General features: G+C 20.3%; 6 protein-coding genes across 6 annotated transcripts; all 6 read left to right on the top strand.

Moving 5' to 3' along the window:
- Positions 1-1993: 1993 nt before the first annotated feature.
- Positions 1994-3163, top strand: PY17X_0700073 (PIR protein; the record flags this gene model as incomplete). Its single annotated transcript, XM_034637480.1, has 3 exons — positions 1994-2011; positions 2137-3009; positions 3098-3163. 3 exons carry the CDS (start codon positions 1994-1996, stop codon positions 3161-3163), a joined length of 957 nt encoding a protein of 318 aa, XP_034493452.1.
- A 2573-nt stretch (positions 3164-5736) lies between these two features.
- Positions 5737-6905, top strand: PY17X_0700071 (PIR protein; the record flags this gene model as incomplete). The annotated part of the gene is made up of 3 exons (XM_034637479.1): positions 5737-5751; positions 5889-6755; positions 6843-6905. 3 exons carry the CDS (start codon positions 5737-5739, stop codon positions 6903-6905), a joined length of 945 nt encoding a protein of 314 aa, XP_034493451.1.
- A 2365-nt stretch (positions 6906-9270) lies between these two features.
- PY17X_0700069 (PIR protein) lies at positions 9271-10434 on the top strand (the record flags this gene model as incomplete). Its single annotated transcript, XM_034637478.1, has 3 exons — positions 9271-9285; positions 9422-10279; positions 10369-10434. The coding sequence occupies 3 exons, from the start codon at positions 9271-9273 to the stop codon at positions 10432-10434; spliced, it is 939 nt and encodes a 312-aa protein (XP_034493450.1).
- Positions 10435-13514: 3080 nt separating this feature from the next.
- Positions 13515-14668, top strand: PY17X_0700067 (PIR protein; the record flags this gene model as incomplete). The annotated part of the gene is made up of 3 exons (XM_022955545.1): positions 13515-13529; positions 13663-14514; positions 14603-14668. The coding sequence occupies 3 exons, from the start codon at positions 13515-13517 to the stop codon at positions 14666-14668; spliced, it is 933 nt and encodes a 310-aa protein (XP_022810878.1).
- A 2704-nt stretch (positions 14669-17372) lies between these two features.
- Positions 17373-18451, top strand: PY17X_0700065 (uncharacterized protein; the record flags this gene model as incomplete). The annotated part of the gene is made up of 3 exons (XM_722424.1): positions 17373-17387; positions 17496-18275; positions 18365-18451. The coding sequence occupies 3 exons, from the start codon at positions 17373-17375 to the stop codon at positions 18449-18451; spliced, it is 882 nt and encodes a 293-aa protein (XP_727517.1).
- A 2352-nt stretch (positions 18452-20803) lies between these two features.
- Positions 20804-21929, top strand: PY17X_0700063 (PIR protein; the record flags this gene model as incomplete). Its single annotated transcript, XM_034637477.1, has 3 exons — positions 20804-20818; positions 20956-21738; positions 21843-21929. 3 exons carry the CDS (start codon positions 20804-20806, stop codon positions 21927-21929), a joined length of 885 nt encoding a protein of 294 aa, XP_034493449.1.
- Between the last annotated feature and the right edge of the window lie 939 nt (positions 21930-22868).

Genomic DNA, 22868 nt, shown 5'->3' with positions numbered 1-22868 from the left:
TATGATTAAAATAAAATGTCTATATTGCATATATTAATATATATATTGATTATATATTAATTTATATTATGCTTTATCACAATTGCCTATTATATAAACCTTGATAACCCAAATCTATATTCAATTATGAATATAATCATATGTTTCTTTATTTTATGAAAATTTTATTTAGTAAAACTTATAACTTGTATCATATTTATTTTAATTTAAATCATGTTATACAACTGAACTTTAATAATAGATAAACATAAAATATAGATTCATAAATATCGATCGAGAATCGACAACGTAACATAGTCTATAAAAGATTGTTATGGTTCTAACATTTTTAGTAATCAATAAAAATATGCATATTAATAAAAAATTAAATTATAGATATATGTATACTATCCTTTAAAATAACAATTATGTATAGTATCATTTTATGCTAATGTTTTAAATTCAAACAATAGAGATACTTATATATACATTAATTTATTTACCATAAAGGTATAATATTATATTAGTCACTTTAATTTTTAATCTTTATAGTTTTTAAGTATAAATATATTACATTTAGAATTGTTAAAAAATAAAATATAAGTATATTAATAAATTTTTTATCATATTTTATTATAATAATTATAAATAATATGATAGATAGAATAACATTAACATTATATACCTATACATATAAACTGGCAAAATATTATTCAATAACTAATATTGAAATATTGATATATTGTGAAACCTTCTTATAATTAAATACTGATATTAATTTTATAGAGAAGGCAAATAATAATACATTATAATGGTATTAATGTTATGTTTTTGTTAAAGGTTCAATTTTGAATATGGGGTTTTATATTCAAAAAAAATAGATAAATAAAAAAACTGTTAAAGAATCAATTATGTTAAATATCATTTTATTATTCCATATTAACGCATATTATATTGTCGTTGTTTTACCATAGAATTCATAAAATATAGAATTTTTAATAAATCATTTGAATGATATACATTAACTATAACAGTAGAATATATAAATTAAGTATGTAGAATATTTACCGAACATTTATATAAATATATATATTAAAGAGCTAATATATCTTATCTCTCTCCTATTAAAGTGCAATATAAGAACCTAATTAAACATAGTTTTATATTATACTTTAAAATATCATCAGTAGGTATATATGTTTAATATTTACTAAGTATTATTTTGAAAACAATCTACATATAAAAACTTATTTAAGCTTGTAAATACGGGTTCAATGCTAATTGTTGTTTTAAAGAATGGAAAAGATGGCAAAATATATTATAAAATTCCCAATAAAGTATATTGGAATAAAAAAGTTATCGGATTCATTAAAATTATTTTTTAATTTATCTATATTCATTAAAAACAATATAAATTTATATAATTTGTATAGAGACGTAAGTAACATAACTTAATTTGAAAATACTATAATTTTAATAAAACATTGTATATAGTATTAGAAGAAAATATATAAAAGTTTAATATATTTTAAAAAATGACTATTTATATATTTTAAGAGTTATAGTAATAATAGATTTATTAATCCTTACATATTTACAGGGTCATGGATATAAATCTATTTGTTAAAGCATGATAAACAAATTTGTATTTTTCTATATTAAGACATTATATAAGGGGATGCATTTTAAACTTATTACAAAATTACTTAAATTTTTATAATGGATATTATTAATAATTATGAATTTCAGCATAAATTATTTTATACATATGACCAAAGTAAATATCTCCAATTTAAGGCAATTTAGCTAATTTCAATAAATTATATATAAACTTACTATGATGTTATTATTGTATTATTACTTTACATTAATTTTTAATTAATATAAAAATAAAATGTGATTAACTACAGATAATTGTTATATAGAGAATCCAAGTTTACGTCCCTATTTTGATGCAGTATATATGAAATTAATATGATGTACTTAATTTATAGTTCAAAAATAATTTTCCAATATGTTGACTAGTAAAGTGGTACATACAATTTCTTGAATAAAAATGTTTGTTATTACACATTTTTGATATTGTATTATCTATAAATTAATAATAAGTTCATTTTAATAGACATTTTTATTTGATTTTTTAAAATTGTTTCTTAGTGTGGAGAGTTTGGTACTATATGGAAGTTTTTTCCTGATGAATTGACGAATTCTGGAGAATATAATTTTAGAGTTGGATCGCTCAATAGCTACTGCCCTAATAGAAAATGTGAAAATGATATCGATAAGATTAATGCTGGATGTTTATGGTTATTTAAACAATTTTATGGAAGTCCATATAATTTTTCGAGTAATGCAAATGGAAATATGAGTATTGCTACATACATTATGACATGGATAAGTTATAAGTTAAATCAAAAACCACAAAAGGAAATCAGTAGATTTACCGATTTTTATAGTAAACATATACAAAATGCAGAGGAGTATAATAAATTTATAGGTGACATTACGGAATATACAAGTTATAATGATCTTATAAATCAAAAAAATAAATTGATGGATATTGATATTAGTGATATGTCTAAATTTTATAGTTTATTTAAAATCTTATGCGATGTGATTAGCAATGCTGATAAGCAAAACGTTAGAAAAACGTATTTAGAATATGCTGAAGAATTTGTTACTGAATATCAAAAACTCATTAATAATAATAATACTGGTACTGAAGACAGTTCATATAGTCAACTATTGTCTACATTATCAAATGATTATGTTAAGTTTGGAAAAAACCAAATTGGTGATACATCAATAAATCTTCCTTCACTACCAACAGAAAAAACAGTTGAAAATATTGACATATCAGAATCTAAAGAAACAATAATTGTCTCCTCGAGTGGAACGCCAGAATCAAGTTCTAAAGCTAAAATATCAGATTCGGATTCAACATTACCAAGTCCATCACAAGTAAATAAATTAATTTTAATTCCAATTATATTTGTTGCAACATTAATTTTATTAGGAATTGCATATAAGGTAAATAATAACTCAATTTAAAATATATTCACATTGAATAATTTATGAATATAAATAAATTATACATTTTTTTTATTTTTTACATTAGTATTCGTTATTTGGATTTCGGAAACGATCTCAAAAACAACATTTAAGAAAAAAGATAAAAACATAAAGAAGAAAATGGATTATTAATATATAATTCGAAGAATAGTGACTATTTTAGGAATAGTAATAATGATTTACATATTTTAAGAAACTGTCTATTTGGAAATAAGTAATTTTTGATTATAATTTTTATATAGCTTTTATGCTATGGGTCAGGATTGAGGTTATATTTGTGGAACCCATATTTGGGTTAGGGGTAAGTATTATATCTTTATTTAATTTTTTATAATTTGAACACTAATTAAATATATATACCATCCCGTATGTTTAATCACGAAATGAAGTTCAAAAGTTCAAATATGCAACTAAAAAGGGCATAATCTAATATGAAAGGGGTTGCATAACATATTTTATAAGTTATAATACTTATTTCTAATTCGTTCATATATATTAAATGTGGCAATATTATAACTTCGAATTATATATGTATTGCTAATTTGGGGCTAACTATATTTAAGAGCCCTTATTATATATTATATAAGACTTGTAAACCCAGAGTTATATTGAATTATGTATATCATAATGTATTTCTTTATTTGATGAAACATTTTATTTAATAAACTTATAATTTGTATAATGTTTGTTTTAATTTAAATTATGTTATCCAACTGAACTGTAATAATAGGATTATGTATGAGGTTGGGTATGAATTATAAGATGATTCATTTTGAATATTCATCTACATTACAATATAGATTCATATTAATACGTTGGTTTTTAAGATTAATTAAAGATATTACCAATATATAATAGGTAGTCATAAAATATAGATTCATAAAATATAAATCGAGGTTCGACAATACAACGTTATCTATAAAATGCATTTTATGCATCTAGAATTTTTAATAATAAAATAAAAATAGCATTATATTACAATATTTTTGAAAATTTAATTGTAGTTACTATTTTCTTTTTGTATTTTACATTTGTGTTAAAATTAATTAGTATTAATAGAAGTTGATTTATACGCTTTAATTTATCATAAAGGTATAATAGTAGATTAATCACTATTAATTTTTAACCTCTTAGTTTTGAGGTATAAATATATTATATTTTAAAATAGTTAAAAAATAAAATATAAATATTTTAATAAAATTTAATATTTTATTTTGTTCTAACAATTGTAAATAATATGATAGATATAATGTCGTAATTGTTATATGAATATACATACAATCTAGTAAATTATCAATAATTAATATTGAAATATTGTTATATTGTGAAACCTTCATATAATTAAATATTAATATTATCGAAAAAACACATAATAATACATTACAAATGTATCATTTTTGTATATTTGTTAAAGATTCAATTTGTAATTTTTGGTTTTATATTCTAAAAAACTGGACAAAAAAGAAAATTTTAAAGACTCAATTCATGTTAAATCCATTTTACTATTCCATATTAACTCGTATTATATTGTCATTATTTTACCATATAATTAATAAAATATAGAATTTTTAATAAATTATTTGAATGTATATACATTGATAACTATAACAATAAAATATATAAGATAAAAATGAACAATGCAGAACATTTACGAATATTTAACGAAATTTATATACTAAAAGAGAAAATATATCTTATCTCTCTCATCTTAAAGTGCAATATAACAACCTAATTAAACGTAGTTTTATATTATACTTTAAAATTTCTCCAGTAGGCATTTATATGTTATATATTTAATATTAACAGAAAGGCATAATAAATGTTTAATATTTATTATGTATTATTTTAAAACAAATTTACATTTAAATAGAATAATAAGTATGGGTTCATTTCTAATTGTTGTTTTAAAGAATGGAAAGAATGGCAAAATATATTACAAAATTACTCATTAAGGTATACTTCTAAATTGAAGTATATAGAATAAAAATAAAGATATTGGATTCATTAAAATGGATTGTGAATTTATTTTCTTTCATTAAAACAATATAAATTTATGTATATGCAATTAAAAAGGTGAACAATGTAACTTATTTTATAAATGTTATAATTTTAGAAAAGTCTATATTATATATTATATATTATAAGAAACAAGTATATAAAAAATTAATCTATCTTATTAAATAACTATTTATATACTTTTAATAATTATAGTAATGATGGGTTTCTTAATTGTTTCTATTTTTGCAGTATATTATTTTTGGGGCACTATTTATTAAAACAAAAGATATAGCGTTGTTTCATTCATACGATGAACCATAAATATAAGTATATATTTTTTAAATTCATAATAAAAGTATATCCATTTTTATAGTAAAATTATTCCAGATGTTAGTAAGAATGCCATTTTTTTGTATAAATGCAGCATATCTATATTTAATCAAAAATGTATTAAGCAACCCTCTATTTAAGGTAATTTAGCTAATTATTATAAAAAGGAATGTAACTTTTCTTTAGTAATATTGTTTTATTATCCTATGCTAATTTCATTATTGAAAAACTTATATATTTAATTACAGACAGTTGTTATATATAGGGTTAAAGTATTAGAGTCACATATTGGAGGCAGCATATATAAAATAGCATGATTTTACTCAATTTACAAATAAAAAATAAAACTCCATTATAATGAATAAGAAAGTGGTATATACATTTTTTAATAATAATAATTTCCTTTACATTTTATGATATTGTATTACATATAAATATCATTAAACTTTATTTTAATAAAATTTGTATTAATTCGCGTTTTTATTAATTGTTTTTAAATGTTTTCTTAGTGTCAACACTTCAATTCTGTATGGATTTATTTTCCCGATGAATTGAAAAATGGAAACTATAATTTTTTATCTAACGGTCAACATTTCAACAAGTATTGCAGTAATAATAGTTGTGATAATAATCTCGAACAAATTAATTCTGCATGTTTATATTTGTTTAATGCATTATTTGGGGATTATAATGTATTTAAAGACAATGCAAAAAAAAACATCGATGTTGTTTATTACATTATTATATGGTTAAGTTATATGTTAAGCCTAAAAGAAGAAAACGGAATCAATAAATTAAACGACTTCTATACTGAGCATATAGAAAAAAATAAGCATTATATTAAAAAAATCGAAAGTATTCATGAATATAAATGTTATAAGGACATCATAGATAAAAAAAAAGAATTGTTGGATATGGATATAAATGATAATATTATATCTGAATTATATGCTACATTTAAATCATTATATGAACTGTATTCTACATTTAGTGAAAACACGTCAAATTGCCCAAAATGCTCGAATAAAGCTAATCAATTTGTTGAAAAATATAAAGTACTAAATAATAATAATAAAGATAGTTCCTATAATAAAATATTGTCTACATTATCAGATGATTATAATAATTTAATAAAAAAATGTAAAGATGCTCAAGGTAGCAATTTTCCACCCCTTCCAGAGATAAAAACAATACAGCCTTCAGTAGAAAGTTCTGGAGATAATTCTGCAGAAAAATCTGAGCAAATTGTACAAAATTCTGAACAAACTGTACATAATTTTGATGTTGCATCATCAAGTTCATCGATAGTAACCAAATTAATTCCAGTTGTGTCGATATTTGCTGCAATATCAATTTTTTTAGGAATTTCTTATAAGGTAAATAATAAGGAGTTAAAATATATTTTCATTAAATATATGTAATCATTAACAAAAACCCATAAGTTTTTTAACATTTTGTATTAGTATTCATTATTTGGATTTCGGAAACGATCTCAAAAACATTTAAGAGAAAAGCTAAAAAAATAAAGAAGAAACTGATCATTAATATATTATTCGAAGAGTAGTGATTATTCCATGAATAGTAATAATGATTAATATATTTTAATAAACTGTCTATTTCGAAGCAATTTTTGCATAATTTTTATATAGTTTTTATGTTGTGGTCCCCATATTCGGGTTAGGGCTAAGTATTACATTGCATTTAATTTTTTATAACTTAAATACTAATTTAATATATGTATCATCCCGTATGTTTAATCACATATAAAGTCTAAATATGCAACCAAAAAGTGGATATAACCATTAATGTGGAAGGGGTTACATAACATATTTTATAAGTTATAATATATATAATTGAGTGTTCATGCCGATTTAATATGATTAAAATAAAATGTCTATATTACATATATTAATTCATATTATGATATATCATAATTATTTATTATATAAGATTTGTTAACCCATAGTTATATTGAATTATGCATATCATAATATATTCCTTTATTTGATGAAAATTTTATTTAGTAAAACTTATTATTTGTATCATATTTATTTTAGTTTAAATTATATTACGCTAACATAACTGTAATAATAGATATTCATAAAATATAGATGCATGAAATATCGGCCGAGAATCGACAATATAACATTGTCTATAAAATATTATTACGCTTCTAACATTTTTTAAGTTTTAATTGTAGTTACTATTCTCTTGCATCTTACATTTGTATTAATAGAAGTTTATTTATACGCTTTAATTTATCATAAAGGTATAACATTATATTAATCACTATTTATTTTAAGCTTTATAATTTTGAAGTATATATAAATTAGAAATATATTATATTATTAGCTAATTAAAAATATATAATTATATTAATAGTATTTAATATCATATTTTGTTATAATAATTATAAATAATATGATAGATAAAATGCGTAATTATTATGACTATACATATAATTTAGTAAAATATCAATAATTAATATTGAAATATTGTTTTATTGTGGAAACTTCATATAATTAAACATTAATATTATCGAAAAGACACATAATACATTATAAAGGTATCAATTTTATATATTTGTTAAAGACCCCAATTGATCTATGTAGTTTTATATTTTTAAAAACTGGATAATAGAGAAAAGGATAAAGTCTCAATTCATGTTAAATGACATTTTATTACTCCATATTAACGCGTATTATATTATTAGTTTTATTGAATAATAATTTTTTAATTTAAAACAACATTACGTTATCATAGAATTAATAAAATATAGATTTTTTAATAAATTATTTGATTGTATATACATTAATAACTATAACAATAAAACATATAAGATAAAAATGAACAATGTAGAACTGTTAGCAAATATTTATCTAAATTTATATATTAAAAAAGAAAATATATCTTATCTCTCTCCTCTTAAATGTCAATATGATAACCTAATCAAGCCTAGTTTTATATTATACTTTAAAATTGCATCAATACTTATTTATATGTTATATAATTAATATTAAAAGAAAGGGATATTAAATGTTTAATATTTACTATTTATTATTTTAAAAACAATTTACATTTAAATACTTATATAAGATTTTAAATAGCATAATAAGTATGGGTTCATTGCTAATTGTTATTTTAAAGAATGGAAAGAATGGCAAAATATATTATAAAATTACCAATAAAGTATATTTCTAAAATGAAATATGTAGGAATAAAAATAAAGTTATTGAAAATGTTAAATATTATTCGAATGAATATATATTAAATAAAAAAAATACAAATTTATGTATATGCAATTAAAAAAGTGAACAATGCAACTTATTTTGTAAATGTTATAATTTTAGAAAAGTCTGTATTATATGTTATAAGAAACAAGTATATAAAAAATTAATCTATCTTATTAAATAACTATTTATATACTTTTAAGGATTATAGTAATAATGGGTTTCTTAATTGTTTCGATTTTTTCAGTATATTAGTTTTGGGGTACCATTTATTAAAACAAAAGATATGACGTTGTTTATTTCCTATATTAAAGCATATGTATAAGAAGATATATTTTTAATTCGTTATAATGTTGCTTTAATTTTATGATATGCTTATACCGGAAGATATTAAGGATAACGATTTATGCAAAATTGTATTATTTATACATATTATAAAAAATTTGTTAAACACCCCTCAAAATAAGTCATTTTATCTAACTTCCATAAATGTATATATTTTTCCATATTATCTTTAAATTAATATTAAAAATGATAATAACATGCTTAACCACAGATAATATTACATTAGAGTTCAATTATTTTGTCATTTATTAAGCGTAAAATATAAAAACAATATGATGTTACATAATCCACATATTATAAACAAAATAAAATTACAATGGATTATACCCTGGTATATAAATTTTTTTAATAAAATTTGCTTTTTCTTATATTTTTCGATGTTATATTACTTATAAATTTTATTAAATTTGATTTTATAACAGTTTCACTAACATATTTTTATTATATTTTTTAAAATGTTTTCTTAGTGTAAAAGGTTTAATAACTTGAGAAACTATTTACCCGATGACTCAAGCAAAGCTAAAAATAGTGATATTCATAAATTAGGGAATATTAAGGATTATTGCTCTAATGGAGAATCAGAGGAAACAGGATGTAAGACTGATATCGATAAGATAAATGGTGCTTGTCTATGGTTGTTCGAGCAATTGATTTTGAAAAATAAAAAAGGTATCAACATGGCTGAATACATTATTATATGGTTAAGTTATATGTTAAACCTAAAAAATGATAAAAAAATCAAGAATTTTAATGAATTTTATACTAATTATATAGAAAAGAATAGGTATTATACTAATTGTGATAATGCTGGTAAAGCTTGTGGTAATTCATTAAAAGAAATAACGGGATATACAAATTATAAGGAAATCATAGATAAAAAAAAGGAATTGCTGAGTATTAATTTTGGGTATCTGTCTAAATTTTATGATGCATTTAAATCATTATGTAACATGTATACTGAACTTGCTGCAGGAGAGTCAAAATGTGAGAAATGTTTAAAAAATGCTAATGAATTTGTTAAAACATATGATGAACTTAACAAACATCCTAATATTACTAAAGATAGTCCCTATTATCAAGTATTGTCTACATTATCAAATGATTATAATAATTTTAAAAATTATTGTAATATGAATGATGTTGATTGTAGCGATATCCCGCCACTTCCAGATATAAAAACAGCACAAAATCCTGTACAAAGTTCTGAACCGAGTCCTGAACTGAGTTCTGAAGTTACATCATCAAGTTCGTCGATAACAAACAAATTAATTCCAGTTTTATCGATAATTGTTGCAATACCAATATTCTTGGGAATTTTTTATAAGGTAAATAATAAGGAATTAAAAAATTATTTTCATTAAATATATGCAAACATTAACAAAAAAACCATATGTTTATCAACCTTTTATATTAGTATTCGTTATTTGGATTTCGGAAACGAACCCAAAAACAACATTTAAGAAAAAGACTAAAAAAATAAAGAAAATAGATCATTAATATATGATTCGAAGAATAGTGACTATTTCAGAAGTAGTAATAATTATTGATATATGTTAAGAAATTGTCTATTTGAAAATAATTTTTTATCATAATTTTTGAAAATAATTATTGGGTATATAAGAATAATTAAATAGTATATCCAATAATATATAATGTTATATATGTATAGTTATAATATTTTTATACTGTTTTTGTATAATTTTTAAATAGATTTTATGTTGTGGGTCAGTATTATGTTTTTGGACCCCATATTCGGATTAGGGTTAAGTGTTATATTGCATTTAATTTTTTATAATTCGATAACATTTATTAGTTTAAAGAATTGTTTTAAATATATATAGGAAATAAATTATTAAAAATATGTATAGGATAGGTTATAATTATTAAGACTCATATTAGGTCTAAATATGTAAGAGAAAAAATAAGGATGAAAATGACTATGAAAAGGAACGAATAAAATAATATATTTTGGCAAATAAAAATTTGATTTTTTGTTAATATAACTTAATGGTAAATGTGTTTAACTAAGTCTTTTTGTATTTTATTGTTAATTTGGGGGTATTGGTTTATGGGGGAATTTATCGAATATTGAATCGATATAAAAAGATGATTTCAAAGCATCGATTTGGTCCTAGAAGAAAAGGTTGATTTAAATAATTACAGCATTTAATATGAGAAATTAAGGAGAGAGGGAATTGGAAGAAAATAATTATTATGATTTCCTCCCTCAGTGACAACTGAACAAAATGATAAATGAAGTAAGTGATATAGGAATGGATTTGAATGAAATAAAAGTATAAAATGGTATTTGGAGGAAATATATATAAGGGAAAGAAGTTACGTTAAAGGTATATTTATTTTACACACATTATTTTATGAATTATGTACAAGGTAAATAAAAAGAAAGTTATGAAGTATACAATTTTTAAAATATTTCTTCACTATCAAATATTATATATTTTTACTATTTTTATTTTAGTATTTGCCATTTGGATGGAGAAAGGAATTGAAGAAAAAAAAACATGAAAGAGGTTATAAACTCAACTGATGAAAAAAAATAAAATGCAAATAATTATAAATTCATCTAATCAAAAAAAACAGACTAAAAAATCAATAAATTCCGTTTATGTGGAAAAATCTCCATAGTTAAATATGTACCAACTTATGCAGGCCTATTCTGTATCATTTATTAATTTATTTTTTTTTAATTTTTTTTGTTTATAAAGAAATCACAATTCTTTAGAATTATAAATTTAATTAATGTCTTATATTTTTTGTTAAATAACCAAAGCTCAGATGTTTATGATTCTGACTTTAAAATTCAATATAAATATTAAAAATAACAAATAAGTAAATTCGTTTATTATTATAGGTAAATAAACTCATAAGTATCATCAAAAAATATATATGTGTAATATTATAATATAAATATATGTATTTTAATAATCTATATAAAACGATGTTGTTTAATCAATTCATTTTATTTCCATTATAATATTTCTCTAAAATTATAAGAATAAAATAATTAATAATATAATGAATGAATAAAAAAAATATATTTTATAAAATAATTTATTATTGAAAAAATTCATAATAATATTTTTAAAAAATATAAACAGTGACCCTCTACGTCTCTATCATACATTGCAAAATATAATTGTTTTTTATGCATATTCAGTAAAAAAAATATAAAAGTGGATATTTCCTATATTAAAAGTTGTGTTATGAAATAAAAAATCAATGACATATAATAATGCATTATAAAGATATCAATTTTATATTATTGTTAAAGATTCAATTCGGAATATGTGGTTTTATATTATAAAAAACTGAATCAATGGAGAAAAGGTTAAAGGATCATTTAATGTTAAATTTCATTTTATTATTTCATATGAACGCATATTATATTATAATTATTTAATGAACCATCTTTAATAACAAACAGCATTGTTTTATCATAGAATTAATAAAGTATATAATTTTTAATAAATTATTTGAATGTATATACATTGATAACTATAATAATAAAATATATAAGGTAAAAATGAACAATTCAGAACATTTAACGAATATTTATATAAATTTAAATATTAAAAGAGCAGATATATATTATCTTCCTCTTCTTAAAGGGTAATATAACAACCTAATTAAACATATTTTTCTATTATACTTTAAAATTTGCATCAATATTTATTTATATGTTATATATTTAATATTTACTATGTATTATTTTAAAAAAAATCTACATATAAAAACATATTTAAGCTTATAAATACGGATTCAGCGCTAATTGTCGTTTTAACAGTGGAAAAATATGCAAAGTGTATTATAAAATTACTCAATAAAGAATATTTCTAAATTGAAGTATATAAGAATAAAAATCAAGTTATAGTAATCATTAAAATGAATTATGAATTTATCTGTATTAAATAAAAACAATATAAATTTATGTATATGCAATTAAAAAAGTGAACAATGCAACTTATTTTATAAATGTTATAAGTTTAGAAAAGTCTATATTATATATTATAAGAAACAAGATATACATATTTAAAATATATTTATATACTTTAAGGATTATAGTAATGATGGGTTCCTTAATTGTTTCGATTTTTGCAGTATATCAGTTTTGGGGTACCATTTATTAAAACACAATATATGGAGTTGTTTCTTTCATACGGTCAACCATATATATAAGTATATATTTTTTAAATTCATAATAAAAGTATATCCATTTATATAGTAAAATTATTCCAGATGTTAGTAAGAATAGGATTTTTTGTATAAAATGCATCATATATATATTTAATCAAAAATGTATTAAACAACCCTCTATTTAAGGTAATTTAGCTAATTATCATAAACAGAAATATAATGATTCTTTAGTAATAATATTATTTTATTATCCTATATTAATTTCATTATTAAAAAACTTATATATTTAACTACAGACAACTGTTATATATAGGGTTAAAGCATTAGCGTCACATATTGGGGGTAGCGTATATAAAACAGCATGATTTTACTAAATTTACAAATCAAAAATAAAACTCCATTATAATGAATAAGAAAGTGGTATATGCATTTTTTAATGATAATAATTTCCTTTACATTTTATGACATTGTATTATATATATCATTAAACTTTATTTTAATAAAATTTTCAATAATATAAATTTCTAATAATTGTTTTTAAATGTTTTCTTAGTGTCAATGGTTCAATTCTTTATGGATTTATATTCCCGATGAATTGGGAAATGATGGAAACTATCAATTTTTATATAATCATCAAAATTTAAAAAAGTATTGTACTAATAATAATTGTGCAACTGAGTTCGATAAAATTAATGCTGGATGTTTATATTTGTTTAATGCATTATTTGTGGATTATAATGCGTTTAAAGATAATTCAAACAATAACATCGATGTTGTTTATTACATTATTATATGGTTAAGTTATATGTTAAGCCTAAAAAAAGATAACGGAATCAATAAATTAAACGACTTCTATACTGAGCATATAGAAACAAATACGCATTATAATAATAAAATAGAAGGTGTTCGTGAATATAAATGTTATAAGGGAATCATAGATAAAAAAAATGATTTGTTGGATATGGATAATAATATTATATCTAATTTTTATAAAGCATTTAAATCATTACATGAAATGTATTTTACATTTGGAGAAAGCACGTCAAATTGCAAAAAATGTTCGAAAAATGTTAATCAATTTGTTGAAAAATATAAAGAACTTAATGGAGATTCTAATAATACTGATAACAGTCCATATAGAAAAATATTGTCTACATTATCAACTGATTATAATAAATTAAAAGATAAATGTAAAGACGCTAAAGATAGCAATTTTCCACCCATTCCAGAGATAAAAACAACGCAATCTTCAGTAGTAAGTTCTGAAGATAATTCTGCACAAAAATCTGAGCATACTGTACAAAATTCTGATGTTATAGCATCAAATTCGTCGATAGTAACCAAATTAATTCCAGTTTTATCGATATTTGGTGCAATATCAATTTTTTTGGGAGTTTCTTATAAGGTAAATAATAAGGAATTTATAAATTATTTTCATTATATATATCCAAACGTTAACAAAAAAAATAATTCGTTTACCATTTTTATATTAGTATTCGTTATTTGGATTTCGGAAACGATCGCCAAAACAACATTTAAGAGAAAAGCTAAAAAAATAAAGAAGAAAATGAATCATTAATAAATTATTCTGAGTATGACGATTAATATATTTTAAGAAACTGTCTATTTGAAATAATTTATGATCATAGTTTTTATATTGTTTTTATGTTATGGGTTAGGGTTGTCTTCGTGGAACCCATATTCGGGTTAGGATTAAGTATTATATATTTATTTAATTTTTTATAATTTGAACACTAATTAAATATATGTATCGTTCCGTATGTTTAATCACGAGATGAATCCTAAATATTCAACCGAAAAAGGGGTATTTCCATTAATATGAAAAGGGTCACATAACATTTTTTCATAAATTATAATATATATATAATTTAGTGTTCATATCGATTTAATATGATTAAAAAAAATGTCTATATTGCATATATTAATTCATATTATAATATATAATAATTGCCTATTACATAAGCCTTGATAAACCAGAACTATATTGAATTATGCATATCATAATATGTTTCTTTATTTGATGAAAATTTTATTTAGTAAAACTTATTATTTGTATCTTTGTTTTAATTTAAATCATATTTTGATAATCGAACAGTATAATAATATTATATATCAGAGTATAAATTATAATTAGATTCATTTGGAACAATTGTCTACATTATAATATACCTACAGGTTAATGGAAATATTTTTATTGTTAATTAAACATATTACCAATATATAATAGGTAGTCATAAAATATAGATGCATGGAATATCGATTGAGATTCGACAATACAACAATGCCTATAAAATATATTATATGCATCTAACATTTTTAGTAATACAACAAATCGCACTATATATACAATATTTTTTTATGTTTTAATTGTAGTGACTATTATCTTTTTGTATTAAAATTAATTAGTATTAATAGAGTTTCTTTATACGCTTTAATTTATTTATCATAAAGTTATAACATTATATTAATTACTATTAATTTTTAAACTTTATAGATTTGAAGTATATATAAATTATATTTTAAAATAGTTAAAAAATAAAATGTAAGTATATAATAAAATTTAATGTTACAGTTTGCTATAATACTTATAAACAGCTTGGTATATAAAATTAACGTTATTGTTATAATATATATAATATTGTATAAATGATAAAGCTGAAATATGTTAAATTTGTGAAACATATACAATTACATATTAATGCAAAGTATAATGGTATGTAATAATTAATTTAATTTGAATTAATAATATTTTTATTAGGTTATTATATATATAAAATTCACAAATATATTGTTATTGCTAAATAATATGTTCTAAATACTATACTTTAAAACAATGAAATAAAAAAATTACTAATTGATTTAAAGTATTTTGATTAAGCGCATTAATTATTCCGTTGTACTATACAGTGATATAGCAGTAATAATAATAGTAATAACAATAGATAAAGTATTAAATACGAAAAAATCATTAAATTCATTTGATTCGAATACGTTGATATATATTATTAAACTTATAATAATATTAAAATTATATGCACAAAACATCAAATGAAATATTATAACACTTATTTAAGTATGCTTAATGCAATAACATTAGACTAACATTACCAAGCAAAATAATATTAATAATTATATAGTTTTCTTAAAAATATAGTTTATTATAAAATATAAAAGAAAATATATATTTAGAAAATAATTCTAAGGCATTTTTAATGTATGCATGAATTGAAAGCTTTAATGTTAAAGGAATACAATACATAATTAACTATATAGAATAGGTAAATTTTATATGGCTGTATCCTTGTCTTAAAAAAGTATAATTCCCTTATCTCTCCTATCTAAAATGTAAATATAACAATTTAATTACGCATAGTTTTATATTATACTTTAAAATTTGTATCAATATTTATTTATGTGATAATATTTACTAAGTATCATTTTAAAAACAATATGCATTAAAAGGGTTATTTAAGCATATAAATACGGTTTCAGTGCTAATTGTCGTTTTAAACCGTGAGAAAGATGTGCAAAATATATTATAAAATTATATAATAAGGTATATTTCTAAATTTAATTATATAAGGATAAAAATAAAGTTATTGGACTCATTAACATATATCGTAAAGTTATCTATATTAAATAAAATAATATTAAAATTATGTATATGCAATTAAAAAAGGGAACAATGCAACTTAATTCGAAAATAATATAATTTTATAAAAATAAAAGCTATATAATATTAGAAACAATTATATAAATATTTAATATATCTTTAAAAATCACTATTTATATACTTTTAAGGATTATAATAATAATATAATTTTTTATTTTTTAAATTTATACAGTATTTAAGTTTTAGAATTGAAATCATTAAAACAAAAGATATAAATATATTCATTTTTTATGTTCAAACATACTTTAAATTCATTATAAAAGTATATTCATTTTTATAATAATGCTCATATGAGTGTTATTAAGGATAACAATTTATGCAAAATTGTATTGTATATACATATGATAAAACATGCATTAAACACCCCCTAAAACAAGGTAATTTATCTAACTACCATAAAGTATCCATTGTTACATATTATCTTTAAATCGATATTAATAATAATAAAAATATTTTTATCTACAGATAATTGCTGTACATAGGGTTAAATAATTGTATTACCTATTTTAGAATATATATATAATATGATACCCCCTTAACCTAGAGATTATAAATTATATTCCATCATAATGAAAGATGATATAGTATATACATTTTTTGATATTATATTTCCTATAAACTTCATTAAGTTTTATTTTAATAACATTTTCTTAATACATATTTTTATTAATTTTTTTCAAATGGTTTTTTAGTGTTCAAAATTTGATCTTTTGAGGAAGTATTTACCCGATGAATTAAATGTAAACGCAGAAATTGATCTAGAAAATATTAGTAATTATAGTAATTATTGCCCTGGTAAAGACTGTAATACTGAACTCGAAAAAATTACGATTGGATTTTTATGGTTACTTGGACAATATTTTGATAAATACCCCAATAAAGGTAATACTATAAATAGTACTAAACCGTTTTTTCTATATATTATTTTATGGTTAAGTTACAAATTAAATCAAAATTCAGACTCCAAACCCACCAAAATATACGATTTTTATACTAAAAATGTAATTGGTAATAGTAAATATAGTAAATTTATAGAAGATTCCAGCAGATTTACAGACATTAAGGGATTCATAGATAAACAAAAAGATTTTATGAATATTAATATTGAAGATTTGTCTAAACTTTATGATGCATTTAAACTATTATGTAGTATGTATGATAATCGTGAAGTGAATACAGATGGCAACATGCTGTTAAATAAGGCAAATACATTTGTTAAAAAATATCAAGAACTTAATGAATATTCTAATAATACTGATGACAATTCATATAAACAATTATTGTTTGCTTTATCAACTGATTATGGTAATTTAAAAAATAAAAGTACCAATATTACATCTCTTCCAGAGATAACAGAAAATGTTTCTGCGCTAATATCTGGAGATACATCAAGTTCGTCGATAGGAAACAAATTATTTACAGTTTTATCGATATTTGGTGCAATAGCATTTTTTTTAGGAATTTCTTATAAGGTAAATAATAAGGAATTTTAAAAATATATTCATCACTGAGTAATTTGTGAATATAAATAAATTATACATTTTTTAAAATTTTATATTAGTATTCGTTATTTGGATTTCGGAAACGAGCTCAAAAACAATATTTAAGAGAAAAAATAAAAAAAATAAAGAAGAAAATGAATCATTAATATATGATTTGAAGAAAGTGACTATTTAAGGGATAGTAATAATAATTTATATATTTTAATAAATTGTCTATTGGGAAGTAATTTTTGCATAATTTTATATAGTTTTTATGTTGTGGGACCCATATTGGGGTTAGGGATAAGCATTATATTGTATTTAATTTTCTATAATTTGAACAATAATTAAATATATGTACAATCTCGTATGTTTAATCACGAAATGAAGTTCAAATATGCGACCAAAAAGGAGCATATGCTAATATGAAAGGGGGTATAACCTTTTTTTATGAGTTATAATATATATAATTGAGTGATCATTCCAATTTAATATGATTGAACTAAAATGTCTATATTGCATATATTAATATAGATATTTGATATATCATAATTGCCTATATAAAATTTAATATTTTGTTATATTGAATTATGCATATCATAATATGTTTCTTTATTTGGTGAAATATTTTATTTAGTAAAATTTATGATTTGTATCATATTTATTTTGATTCAAATCATGTTATCCAACTGAACTGTAATAATATATATTCATAAAATGTCGATCGATATTCGACAATATAACGTTATCTATAAAAGATGTTTTATGCATCTAACATTTTTAGTAATACATAAAAATTACATTATAGATATATACATACTATCTTTTTAACTTTCGATTATATATAGTATAATTTTATGCTAATGTTTTAAATTCAAATAATAGGAATAGTTCTATATACTTTAATTTATTTACTGTAAAGGTATAATATTAGATTAATCACTATAATTTTAAATTTTATATTTTTGAGGTATAAATATATTACATTTAAAATTGTTAAAAAATAAAACATAAGTATATTAATAAAATATAATGTTATAGGTTGTTCTAATAATCGTAAATAATTTGATAAATATAATATCGTTATTATTATATACATACAAAATAGTAAAATATTATACTAATAACTAATATTGAAATATTATTTTATTGTGAAACTTTCATATAATTAAATATTAATATTATCGAAAATACCCATAATAATACTTTATTAAGGTATCATTTTATATATTTGTTAATGATCCAATTTTGGATATGTGATTTTATATTCTAAAAAACTGGATAAATAAAGAAAAGGTTAAAGACTTAATTAACGTTAAATATCTTTTTATTATTCCATATTAACGCATATTATATTATCATTGTTTAATGAATCATCATTTTATAATATAAATTAGTATTGTTTATCATAGAATTAATAAATATAGAATTTTTAATGAGTTACTTGAATTTATATACATTGATAACTATAGTAGTAGAATATATAGGACAAATGAACACTTTAGAACATTTAGCAAATATTTATTTAAATTTATATTTTAAAAGAGCAAGTATATCTTATCTCTCTCCTCTTAAATGGCAATATAAAAGCCTAATTACGCATAGTTTTATATTATACTTTAAAATTTCATCAGTAAGTATTTATATGTTATATATTTAATATATACTAAGTATTATTTTAAAAACTATTTACATTCAAAGGCTTATTTATGATTATAAATAGCATAGTAAGTGTGGACTCATTGTTAATTGGTATTTTAACAGAGGAAAGGGTGCGTAAAATATATTATAAAATTACTAAATAAGGTATATTTCTAAACTGAAGTATATAGGAATAAAAATAGTTATATGATTCATTAAAATGGATTATGAATTTATCTATATTAAATAAAAACAATATTAAAATTATGTATATGCAATTAAAAAAGTGAATAATTATACTTATTTTGTAAATGTTATAGTTTTATAAAAAACTATATTATATAAAATAAGAAAAAAAATATAAAAATTTAATATATTAAAAAAAATTATTATTTATATACTTTTAAGGATTATAGTAATAATATAATTTTTTATTTTTTAGATTTATACAGTATTTAAGTTTTAGAATAGAAATCATTAAAACATAAGATATAAATATATTCCTTTTCTATGTTCAAACATACTTTAAATTCATTATAAAAGTATATTCATATTCATAATAATGTTATACCATATTTTATTAATAATAGTCTTTTTTGTATAAAATGCATCATATTTATATTTAATCAAACTGTATTAAGCAATCCTATATTTAAGGTAATTCAGATAATTGTTATAAAATAAGTATAATATGATTTTAGTAATAGTACTGTGTTATTATCTTATATTAATTTAATTATTGAAAAACTTATAATATATTTAACTACAAACAGTTGTTATATATAGGGTTAAAGTATTTGCTTCACATGTTGGGGTGAGTCTATATAAAACAGAATGATTCTACTCAATTTAGAAATCAAAAATAAGATTCCATTATAATGAATAAGGAAGTGGTATATACATTTGTTAATAATAATAATTTCCTTTACATGTTTTGATATTGTATTATATTTAAATATCATTAAACTTTATTTTAATAAAATGTTCAATAATATACATTTCTAATAAATGTTTTTAAATGTTTTCTTAGTGTGATAGATTTCTGAGTGTATGGGATGCTTTCCCTGATACATTGAATAAAGGAGAATATGAATTTAAAAAAAATAATTTTTTAGATGGTTATTGTGGTAGTTATAGTTGTGATAATGATGTCGAAAAAGTTAATGCCGGATTTTTTTATTTGCTTAATAAATTCTTTGGGAGTTCTGAGTCATCCTATTCTGCACAAAATGATATAAATGTTGTTGATTATATTATTATATGGTTAAGTTATATGTTAAACCTAAAGGCAAGTACAAGAAATGACAATCTAAACTATTTTTATACCATATCTATAAATAGTGATACTATATACAAAAATCCTATAACTGGTACTCCGGGATATAAAAGTTATAAGGATCTTATAGATGAAAAAAAAGAATTGATGGATATTTCTAATGAAAAAATGTCTAAACTTTATGTTTTATTTAAAATTTTATGTAATATGTATAATGAATTGGATGATAAAAGTCCAAATTGCAATAAACATTCGGGGAAAGCTAAAGAATTTGTTGAAAAATATAAAAAAATTAAGGAAGATCCTAATGTTACTGAAGGTAGTCCATATTATAAATTATTGTCTACACTATCAAAGGATTATGATAATTTAAAAAACAAATGTGATAGTTTTCCAGACCTTCTAACGATAGAAAAAAAACAAAATTTTGCACAAAGTTCTGAAGATACACCATCAAATTCGTCGATAACAACCAGATTATTTACAGTTTTATCGATATTTGGTGCAATAGGATTTCTTTTGGGAATTTCTTATAAGGTATATAATAAAGAATTAAAAAATATTACATTTAAATATTATTTTAATTATACGTATGTAAACGTTAACAAAAAAATCGTACGTTTTTTAACATTTTATATTAGTATTCATTATTTGGATTTCGGAAACGATTTCAAAAACAAAAATTAAGAGAAAAAATAAAAAATATAAAGAAGAGAATAAATCATTAATATATGATTCGAAGAGAGTGACTATTTCAGGAATAGTAATAGTGATTCATATATGTTAACAAACTGTCTATTGGGAAGTAATTTTTATATAGTTTTTATGTTGTGGGTCAAGATTGTGTTTATGGAACCCATATTCGGGTTAGGGCCAAATATTACATCTTTATTTAATTTTTTATAATTTAAACACTAATTTAATATATGTATCATTCCGTATGTTTAATCAAAAGATGAAGTTAAAAAGTCAAAATATGCAACCAAAAGGGGAATAATCTAACATGAAAGGAATCAATACCAATTTTCCCATAAAGTATAATATATACAATTGTGTGTTTATGCCGATTTAATATGATTAAAATAAAATGTCTATATTGCATATATTAATATAGATATTGATTATATATGATTTTATATTATGCTTTATCACAATTTCCTATTATATAAGCCTTGATAACCCAAAGCTATATTCAATTATGAATATAATCATATGTTTCTTTATTTTATAAAAATTTTATTTAGTAAAACTTATAACTTGTATCATATTTATTTTTATTTAAATCGTGTTATCCAACTGAACTGTAATAATAGATGTTCATAAAATGTCGATCGAGAATCGACAATACAACATTATCTATAAAAGATGTTTTATGCACCTAACATTTTTAATAATCAATAAAAATATGCATATTAGTAAAAAATTAAATTATAGATATATGTATACTATCCTTTTAATTTTCGATTATATATAGTTTTATTTTATGATAAAGTTTTAAATTCAAATAATAGAGTTATTAATATATACATTAATTTATTTACTATAAAGGTATACTATTGGATTAATCACTATTAATTTTGAACTTTATAGTTTTGAGGTATAAATAAATTATATTTTAAAATAGTTAAAAAATATAAGTATATTAATAAATTTTTTATCATATTTTG

This window comes from Plasmodium yoelii (genome assembly GCF_900002385.2).
Source record: "Plasmodium yoelii strain 17X genome assembly, chromosome: 7".
Lineage (NCBI taxonomy): Eukaryota > Apicomplexa > Aconoidasida > Haemosporida > Plasmodiidae > Plasmodium > Plasmodium yoelii.
Note: the sequence above shows the minus strand (reverse complement) of the source record. Positions and strands in the feature narration are given on the sequence as shown.